At 52.9% G+C, this 10,247-nt stretch overlaps 1 protein-coding gene across 1 annotated transcript in view; it reads left to right on the forward strand.

Moving 5' to 3' along the window:
* Positions 1-10,168: 10,168 nt before the first annotated feature.
* Positions 10,169-10,247, forward strand: part of NHLH1 (nescient helix-loop-helix 1) — a 417-nt gene continuing 338 nt past the window's right edge. Inside the window, exon 1 of the mRNA XM_024751138.1 lies at positions 10,169-10,247. This exon is cut by the window's right edge and continues 338 nt beyond it. Within this exon, the coding sequence (XP_024606906.1) occupies positions 10,169-10,247 (79 nt within the window).

Genomic DNA, 10,247 nt, shown 5'->3' on the forward strand with positions numbered 1-10,247 from the left:
GAAGCCAGCCTTCTCCGCTAGCTGCTGGCCAAGGGCCTGTCTGCAACGTGCCTGAAGACAGCAGAGGTGGAAAAGAACTGGCCATTTTCAGAGTCCCAAGCACTCCTCTTAGTTTCCTGATTAGACTACCTTTTCAAATCCTGCTGAGAGGAGGTGATTTTTCTCGAGGTTTCTCTCCAAGTTCCCTCAGGGGGCATGTTTGGGGTTCTGGGATGTGGAACTATACCCCGCTGCTTCCCCTCCACCACACCCCTCCCAGTTTGAGCTGGAGAAGCTGTGCGCTGTGCTGGCGGGAGTTGAGCACAGCTGCCACCATCGCCTGGGCCCACTCCATGCCTCCCTCGGCCAACAGGTCTCCCAGTGGACAGAGTGCTAAGCTCCCTCATCCTGCTGGCAGCTTCTGGAAGCGAGGAAGTGGCTGAGAACCAGTGAGAGGGCTGAACAGGGAAGCAGAGGGTTAGGCAAAATCAGTGGATGGGGTGGGCATGAGAAGGGTACACAGGATGTAGGGTTTTCTGTCCTCCGGTCTCCTCCTAGGGAGGAATCTTCAGCACCAGCTTGTCTTCCGCCTTCCATGCTACCCCTGCCTCCCCCTCCCCCCCAAAAAAGAAATTACAAAACCAAAAAACATGTCTCCTGAGGAGACCAGGCTCCATGGAAGGGGCAAGAGATCCCCAGATGACCCATTGGGGCCCTTTTTCTGAGACCACAGTCTAACTCCTCCCCAGCCACCTCCTGTGTCCTGGAGACTGCGTGCGATTGGCTAGCAGCATCTTAGGGCCACAGGCTTAACTCGTTAGCCTCCCTCTTCCTGCTTGCTCCAGGCCCTGCTTACCTCTGTGCCGCCTTCTGAAATTTGTCATTTTCCAGCTCCTCCCTTGCCGACAGGGCTTCCATCCCTCCCTAATCCTACCCACTGCTAGTTCTCACTGCACCTTCTCTTCCACCCAACCCACGTGGACTGTTGAATAACAGACCACCCTGCTCCAGGACCCAGTCTGTCCTGTCTCTACCTCTTGTGACACCTGGTCCCTCGAGACTAGCACCGAAGGCTTTTCTATTAGCTGGTTTCTCTTTCCCAGCTTCTCTGAGTAAGGGGTTTACTCTTTTCTGTCTCCCACATCCCAGAGGCACATCCTGGGAGGAGATATTTTCACCCAGAGTCTGGTGTTCTGTACCAAGATTCCACCTTTTTCAAGATGACTTTGTTTCTTCCAGGGACCATATGATAAGCCCTGAGAAATTGTGTGTATGGCCTAACTCATTTGATAGATGGGGGAAACAGTAGCCCAGAGGAGTGACGTGGCTTGCTCAAGGTTACACAGCATATTAGAGCAGAGACTGGAACATTTCTTACATCTGCACTGGCAGCTACAGTGGTAATAAACATTTATTGAGCCTCACTACAGGCAAGGCACTCTGTCCCAGCATCGTAAAAGGGTATGAGATATGGCACCTTCCCTTAGAGACATAGGATCCAGAGTCTAGATGGCTGGATGGGACATGACACGAGATAAATAATAACCAGGCCAGGCACCATATGTTCCATGCAAAATCAGTGCTATAAAAAGGTTCTACCCGAGTTCAAAGGATGGAGGGTTTGCTTTGGGTGGGGCCAGTAAGGAGAAGCTTCATGTTGTTGTGGGAAGAGCTCAGGACCAGATTTTCTGGAGTGCCTCTAGTGCTCTGTGTGACTTTGGAAAGGGCACTCCCCTCTCTGGGCCGCGGTGTTCTCATTTGCACAAAGTGGAGGCAGACGAGGCTGCTGTCTGAGGCCCCGCCCTGCTCTGACAGTCAGCCTCTCTTCCCTTCGCCCTTTCACCCTAAACCCCTCAGGGCAGCGGATGGCTTGAAGGGTCGGCCAATTCATGAGCTTTTGAAGGTAGTTAGAAAGTTCTCCCACTGGAGAGGGAGGCCTGGGGGGCACTGATTGCCCTCTAACCCAGGGACAGTAGACTGCGGGTAGTGGCATAATGTGGTAGAAAAGCCATCCTGAAACTCAGCATCCCATCCTCAAAAAAGCTTGGTGGGAGTTGTTGAGTTGGTGGGAGTTTGGGAAGCAGAGAGCCTCTTGGAAGGTCAGGGTCCATGTGGGCCTCAGGTCAGCTTTTGATTCCTTTCTGAGTCCCACACTCAGAAGGTAGAGGGGTTGGCACACCCCTGTTGTTGAGAAGGGCAGCTGGAGCCCCTGTTCCCAACCAGAAGAACGTGGGACAGGAGCGGAGGGGGCATCTCAGGAGGCTTGAGGACATGATGCAACTGTGAGTAAGTCTTACCAGCCTCTGGCTCCGGCTGGCTGGCTGCTCAGGGGCTGGGGGCCAGGACCCTAGGGTCCCCTGTCTCTCTCCCCATCAACTGAGGAAGAGTTAGGGAAACTGGAGGGGAAAAAGGAACAACAGAGATGAAAGAGGGTATCTGGGAAAAGAATAAATGAGTGAAGGGCAAGTGGAAGTAGGCAATCCTTGATGGGCTGAAGGAGGGAAGGAGGCTGGGAGTGCTCTGAGGGAGCTGAGCCCGAGGGGAGAGAGGCCAGGCGGGTGTGCTGCGGGGGTGGGGGGAGTGGGCCCAGAGCTGGTGGTGACAGATGGGTGGACACAAAGAGGAGGGCTTCTGGGAAGACAGATGGATGGGGGAGGGAGGAGGAGAGGTGGGGGGGCAGTGGTCGGAGGAGGCCTAATGAGATTGGGATGGGCTTGGAGCTGGGGAGAGGTGAGCAGAGAGGAGAGAAGAAAGGAGAGGCTGCCTTAGGAGACAAAGGCGACAAGGCCTAGGGGGCCGGGGGTGAGAGAGGGCTCAGGGCCTGGCGCTGAAAAGTGGCTTCCAGCAGGGCTGGAGGCAGAGAAGGGGACAGATTGTGGAGACCCGCTGTCACCTAGAGGCACAGAGAGGTGGAGACAGGGAAAGACAGACTGAGGGAGAACACGTGGAAGCAGACAAGGAGGGAACTTCAAAGAGGGAAGAAGATCCAAGACGAGCCACCGCTTCCCAGGAACATAACAGATCCTGCCCAGGAGCTCCTGTGACCCAGAACACACATGATAACACCCCCGCCCCGGGCCACTCCCGGGACGGGTCGCGCAGTGTGGCACAGTGAGGGTTAATGCCGTCTGCTCTCTCTGCCAGCCGCTTGCCTGGTTGGGTCCCCAGGGCTCCCCACATATGTCACCCCCTCTCCTGCCAAACCCACGGCTTCCCAGCTCCTCCAGGCCCTGCCCCCACCCTCAAGGACCAGGCCCCCTGCCCCCATGTCTTCCCTACATCCCAACCTCACTCCCCCACCATCTAACTCACAGGCAGGCAGTGTGGCGATGAAAAAAGATGGGGAGTAACAATCTGAAAAATTGAACACCTATCAAATGCAAAATAACACTAAACCACAGAGCCCCACTCATCCTCCCACCCCCTCCGCATCTTCCTGCCCTGCTTACAGCAAAGACCCCAACACAACCCCCAGGGTTCTCCTCCCCCCGCGGGGCCTGGAGCTGCCGGCAACCTGAGTTGACCTCAGAGCTCTCCCCAGCCTCCCTCAATCATCATGCCTCATATACACGCATAGACGATTTCTTGCCACCTTTGAATCACTGCAGAAGTGTAAGGGTTTGGGGTACCTAGCACTTTCCCACACACGGTGGGACAAAAACCCTACAAGGAAGGCAATATTTTTCCCATTTCACAGATGACAAAATAGGTTCAGTCAAGGTTAATGATGTGTCCAGGGAATCCCCTGGTGGTCCAGTGGTTGGGACTTCATGCTTTTGCTGCCGAGGGCCTGGGTTTGATCCCTGGTTGGGGAACTACGATCCCACAAGGCTGCGCAGCCGAAAGAAAACGGTTAATGATGTGTCCAAGGTCACCAGGACTCGGACCCAGATCTACTGGCCCCAAGTTCAGTAGAATTAGTAGTTCCTCCCACCACTCCATGCTTTTAGCTCCTCCTCTTTATCATACGCTATGTCCTTTTTAGCTACACCCCTTAGGTGCAAAAACTGAATCCCTGAGTGAACACTGGGACTGGGGGCCCCAGAGTCCAGGACCCTGGAATGACAGATGCAGAGGAGGCAGACAGAGGTGGTCCCAGAGCACTCTCCCACCCCCATGTAACATCAACCCTCAGCTTGCACTGGGCACAGCCTGGGCTGAGTGCTTCAAGGATGGAGGTTGCAGGGTTGAAGTATCTGATCCGAACTGCCTAAAACGAGGGAGGCCGGGAACAAGGATTTGGTTTCTCTCTCCCATCTCCACCCCACCAAGGTTCCCTTCTGCTTCTACAGTCTCTCCAGGTTCTGTTTCTGTTTTTCTCAATGTCTCACGCTTGGGGAACCAGGCCTCCCCATTTCAGTAACAGTCCCTCATCTCTATAGCTGTTTGTCGTGTCTCCCCTCCTTGTCTCCCTGTCTCCAGTATTTTTTTGTTTCCTCACAACTGTCTGCACTCTGCTTCCCACATGTCTGTATATCTCCACCCTGTGTTGGGGCTTCCCTCAGGACCCTCTCCCAGTAACAGTACCTGTCCATCCCTGAATATCCGTGTTTTCTCCACGTCCATAATTCACCCAGGTCTGTGTCTCCCTAACCATCTCCTCTTTTCATGTCTCTCCCCATGTCTCTATCCCCCTGTATCTTGCATCCCGAATCTTCCACAAAGCCTTGGCAACCTGGCAATTCTGCTCCCATCTTCTCTCTTCTATCTCTCTGTCTCCCCTACATCTCCATCTCCCCGTAACGAGTCTTCCCATTTCTCTATATCTTCCCCATGTCTGTAACCTCATGACTCTGTTTTCTCATCTTGTTCCTCTCTGTGTGTGTCTCGACATCTCCCCACGTCTCCCCCTTCATTTCCTCTGCTTCTTCTCCATCTCCCATTTGTTCCGTATCTCTCCTCTCCTCCATGGCCCTCTCTCCTGAGTCTCTCTGTCTCCCAATTTTCTTGGATGAGGTGGAGGGCAAGAGGGTGGGGGAGGTAGGATTGTTGTTGCTGGGGGCTCATTAGGTAGAGATTGTTTTTTAATCAGCACCATGGCAATGATGATGCAAGAACTGAGATGCCACCTGATCCCCTGCCCCCCAGCCCCCCTCCTCAAGCCTCCTTTCCCCTCCAGCTCAGCCAATCTGCTGGCACCTGGGCACCTGTCTGGGCCTGCCCAGGTGGGAGTTGGCACCTCCCAGACCTGGGGGTGGGGGAGCTTGGGGAAGAAGTACAGGACTCCCCTTAGGGAATGCCTTACCCTGGAGAAAGCCCAGAAAAGGTTGATCAGCAACAGGGAAATGGCAAATGCTTCCAAAAGCCTGCAGGTGGACTGTGCTCCTACTAAGGTCCAGACCCATTACGTGCATTATCTCGCTTAATCTCCTTGGCAACCTAAGCGGCAGCTATATTTAATCCCATTTTACAGAGAAGGAAGGTTGAGGCTCAAGAGGTTGAGTTACTCATCCAAGGTCACACAGCCGACAAAGCCGTCTTCACTGTAGCACTGTAGCCGTCTCTGCAGTCCTCCCAGCCATGGTTCCTTCTCGATATTCACAGAGGTTCAATGAAGACATTCAACAGCTGAGTGGGGAAGAGAACTTCAGATACGGAAATGTAGCCCACTGCCTCTGTTCTTCCCTTGCTCCCTGCTCCTGCCACCCTGTATCTCACACACACACACACACACACTCAGACATGCACGCACATGCACACACAGGCTGGAGGCAGCTGAGCTATTGATGTGAACTTAATCAATGCCCATTTGCATATGATTTTGTAGCTAGTTTTCTTATTGCTCATTTGATGCCCCAGCATGCTTGAAGCCTGCCTGGGTGCCCTGCCGTCCTCCCCCAGTGTCCTTCCAACCCTGGTTCCTCCTCTCCCTGCACTCCTGTATCCTGCTCCTTTTAGCCTTTACCTCTTTCCTCCTGAGAGCCCCCAATTCCCAGTGGGTCAGGTTGGGCCAGCCAGCCTAGAAAAACTCCTTGTAGGATCTGTGTCAGGAAACTGACCCCACTCCTTCCCTGGTGATTGGGTAGGTGGGAGGCTGGAGGCTGGGATAAGAGGGTGTGGGGTGATTGAGTCCCAGGGTGACAAGGGCAGGGGCCTGAGCAGTAGCCACAGGCAGCCTGGCAAAGGGGCTGGTGGGAACCAGCTTTACGAAGAATGAGAGCTTGGTGAGGGCAAGGACTCTAGGGACCTCTTCTGCGTTTTCGTGCTGTCCACTTGCCCTTTTCTCAATCTCCCTGTTAGTACCTTGGAGAGCCTTTTTCCCAGGGAAAAGGAGATGTGGGAAGGGGCTGTCAAAACCCAGCTGGGACTCAGAATGGGACCATGGCACTTAAACCTGGCTTGCTGGGGGCCTCTGTCCCTGCTGCCTCTGGTGTGGGAGACTGAGGGGTTTCATCTGTGATCCTGCCCTGGCTCTCGCCCCAGCCCCACCCCTTCCCCAGCTCTCCATTTCTTGCTTATGAAATATGCATGGAGAACAGATGTCCCTGCTCCCCCACTCCTCGCCCCCCCCAGGGCCAGCCCCACCCCCAGCTCCCAGGGGGGTTCCCAGATCCCTCTGCCAATGGCTGCCTGGCCTTACTGTTTAATATTGATAAGGGGGGGGGCTGGGCCAGCCAATGGAAAGCTGGGGGTGTGTGTGTGTATCTCCATATATATACATAGGGCTGGGCCAGCTCAGGTGTGTATGTGTCTGTGAGCGTGTGGTGTGTGTGTGCGTGTGAGTGCGGGTGTCCCCAGTACCTAGCCAAGCTCAACCCCTCCACCTGGGCCCTACATCCCCAACATGTGTACCCCTCTCCTATGCCCCGGAGCCTGTTCAGCCACGCCACGCTGCCCCGGAGAGGTCTAGAAAGCTGGTCAATAACTTTGCAGACGGATGAGCTCTGAGCAGCCAGAGGAGACTGGGGCTGTCAACGCTGCCCCCCTGTCCTGCCAGCTTGGATCCCCTCACAGGCTCCTCCTAGGTAAAGGGGGAACCAAAGGCTGGGGAGGGGTGGGCGTGTCCCTCCCACTCTCTGGCTCAAGTCCCCTCCCAGAGCCTCCCTCTAGTTTTCTCTCACGCTGTGTCTCTCTCTGTCCCTGCACCTCCCTCTTCCCCACTTCTCCCCTTTGACTCTTTGTGCCTATCTATTCTCAGTCGGGTTGGGGATGGCAGAAGTGGGGCAGGAAGTCCTATCCTGGATGCTTGGAATTCTGATCCTCGGAACCTGCAACTTTGAAACCAGAAGTGGATTTTGGGGTGAGGACTGACTTGATGGGTGAATAGGAGCTGCTGCCAGGACAGGAGCTGGGGAAGACAGTGGGTCCAGGTGGAAATGGGACTGGGGTCAGATCGGGAGCAGAAGCGGGGAAGGGAGGGCCAAGTGATCAGGGATGAAGGAACATGGGGACCAGGCAGGGCTGTGATAGATGTGCCGAGAGCCCCGTAGCTGAATTCCTGGGTCATGGGTGTGGGGAGTTGGTGCACTAAACACATACTGGGAGGTGCTGACTTCGGGGCCTCCCACGCTATTGCCATCCATCCCCTCGTGTTTCTTTGGACCCTGGAATATGCGGTGTGTTCTAAATTTCAGCACTCACCCCCGTCTGTTTTGTGTTATGGCTGTGTGTGTACATGCTGTCAGATATTGATGATCTCACACCCCCAACCTCAGAGCTTACTGTTAGTGGGCTACTCATTTGAACCTGTTTTCTGCATGGTGGGGCGGGGCAAGGCTGGGGAGTCCTGACCCTTGTGAAGGTGTCCATCAGGCAGGAGAACCCGGACTGGTGAGGAAGGGGATATGGTGATTGCGAAGGAACCTCTGTGCTTCTGTTTCTGCCACTTTAGTCTGGCTGAGCTCACAGTGAGTGGCCCACTGTTCCCACTTGACATTCCCCCACAGCAAAGCCCTTTCCCCAGCCTTCCCCCGACCATGTTCCTGCTGCCTCTCCCTGATTTCCTCTGGTCTCAGGGACAAGCAAGCTTCTCCAAGCCCCAAATGGTGGCCTCCAAAAGCTACCCCTATCCGTCTCTGCCCGCCACATCTGAACTGGCCTTGGGCTGGGGGAGGATGTGGAGTGGAAAGCTGATTATGTTCCCTTTCCCCAATCTTCCTTGCAGAGTTGCCAAAACGGCCAGGGAATGGCAAGGGTTGAGGGTGTTGAGGACAGAGCTGGAGGAAGGGACTGTCCTGAGCAGGGGGATTGTGGCCAGAGGAGATACCTCCCCCTGATTCTAGTGGTCGGGGTGGTAGGATCTGGTGTCTGCAATGGTCCTGTTTTGGGGTTTGGGGGCTGGGAGGGACTGAACTGGGCAGCTGTGCCAAGCTCCATATGCCCCAGTCCACTCTACAAAAGGCAGTCTGCGTGTTTATCATCCTCTCCCCTCCACACACACACACATACAGAAGCAGCCAGGGTGGAGACAGGCCCTGGGAGGGAGGGGATGGTAGGGCCAAGGCTTGCAATGCTCCCCTCACAACTGGGAAAGGTTTAGAGCCACAGCCAATCTCTCTTGCAGCTGTGGCTCCAGTCTCACTCAGTTCCCCCCGCCTTTTTAATTATTAAAAAAAAAAATCATTGTGATAAAAACATATAACATAAAATTTACTATTTTAAGTGTACAGTTCAGTAGTGTTAAGTATATTCACATTGTTGTGAAACAGAGCTCCAGAACTTTTTCATCCTGTAAATCTGAAACTCTATACCCTTTGAGCAACACCTCCCCTTCCCCACCGTCCCCTCAGCCTCTGGTAAGCACCATTCTACATACTGCTTCTATGAAGATGAATACTTAGATATATCATATTAGTGGAATCATACAATATTTGTGTTTTTGTGACTCGCTTATTTCACTTAGCATAATGTCCTCAAGGTTCATCCATGTTGTAGCATTGTGACAGGATTTTCTTCCTTTTTAAGGCTGAATAATATTCCATTGTATGTGTATGCCACATTTTCTTTATCTGTGTATCTATTGATGGACATTTGGGCTGTTTCCGTATCTTGGCTATTGTGAATAATGCTGCAAAGAACATGGGGATGCAGATATATCTTCAAGATCCCAACTTCAATTTCCTTAGACATAAACACAGAAGTGGGATTGCTAGATCATATGGTAATTCTATTTTTAATTTTTAAAGGAACCTGCATACTGTTTCCATAGCAGTTGCACCATTTTACAATCTCACCAACAGGGCAAAGGGTTCCAATTTCTCTCCACCCTTGCCAACAACTGTTATTTTCTGGGGTTTTTTTTTTTTTTAATAGTAACCATCCTAATGGGTATGAGGTCATACATATCTCATTGTGATTTCGATTTGCATTTCTCTGATGATTAGTGATGTTGAGCATCTTTTCATATGTTTGCTGGTCATTTATATATCATCTTTGGAGAAATGTCTTCAAGCTCTTTGTCCAGTTTTTAATCAAGTTATTTAGTTTTTTGAAGTTGAGCTGTGGGAGTCCTTTATAATATTAACCCCTTACATCTATAGGAATTGCAAATAACTTCTCCCATTGCCTTTTCACTCTGTTAATTGTGTCCTTTGATGCACAAAAGTTTGTAGGTTTGATGTAGTCCCATTTGTCTATGTTTGCTTTTGTTGCCTGTGCTTCTGGTGTGACATATAAGAAATCATTGCCAAGTCCAATGTCATGAAGTTTTCCCCCTGTGTTTTCTTTAGGAGCTGCAGTTTTAAGTCTTACACTTAGGTCTTTAATCCTCTTGCTCAGTTTTATCCTGACCCTGTCCTTCTCATTGCTTCTTCTCCTTTCAAGTTGCCGACTTTCTGGATCTCTTCCCTTCTCTCCATCTTTCCTCTTACTCCTTGACACCATGGCCTCCTGCCTGTCTCTCCTGCCTCACTGCCTCCACCCCTCCCCATGTTTCTGCTGTTCTTTCCCCAAGCTTACCTTCCCCAAGTACCTCCCCCTCTCCCAGCCCATCTTAAACCTTCCTTAACCCTCCCCATCTCTGAGTTGTCCCCTCCTTCCTCCCTCTGCCCTTACCAATTTCCCCTTCTCTCTTCCAGGCTCCCGACCAGAACGCTGACCATGGAACCCTGAAGTGGCTCTCACTTCCTTGAGCTCAGTGGCAGACCCCACCACCCCAGGCCCTTCCTGCCCCTCCCGCAACCAGCTTTCAGGCTCCCAGAGGGAGGGGTGGGGAGGGGATCCTGATCTCACAGGGCGAGGGGCATCCGTCATGATGCTCAACTCAGACACCATGGAGCTGGACCTGCCTCCCACCCACTCTGAGACCGAGTCAGGCTTCAGCGACTGTG

The sequence above is a fragment of the Neophocaena asiaeorientalis genome, unplaced genomic scaffold (assembly GCF_003031525.2).
Source record: "Neophocaena asiaeorientalis asiaeorientalis breed wild unplaced genomic scaffold, Neophocaena_asiaeorientalis_V1.1 scaffold315, whole genome shotgun sequence".
Lineage (NCBI taxonomy): Eukaryota > Metazoa > Chordata > Mammalia > Artiodactyla > Phocoenidae > Neophocaena > Neophocaena asiaeorientalis.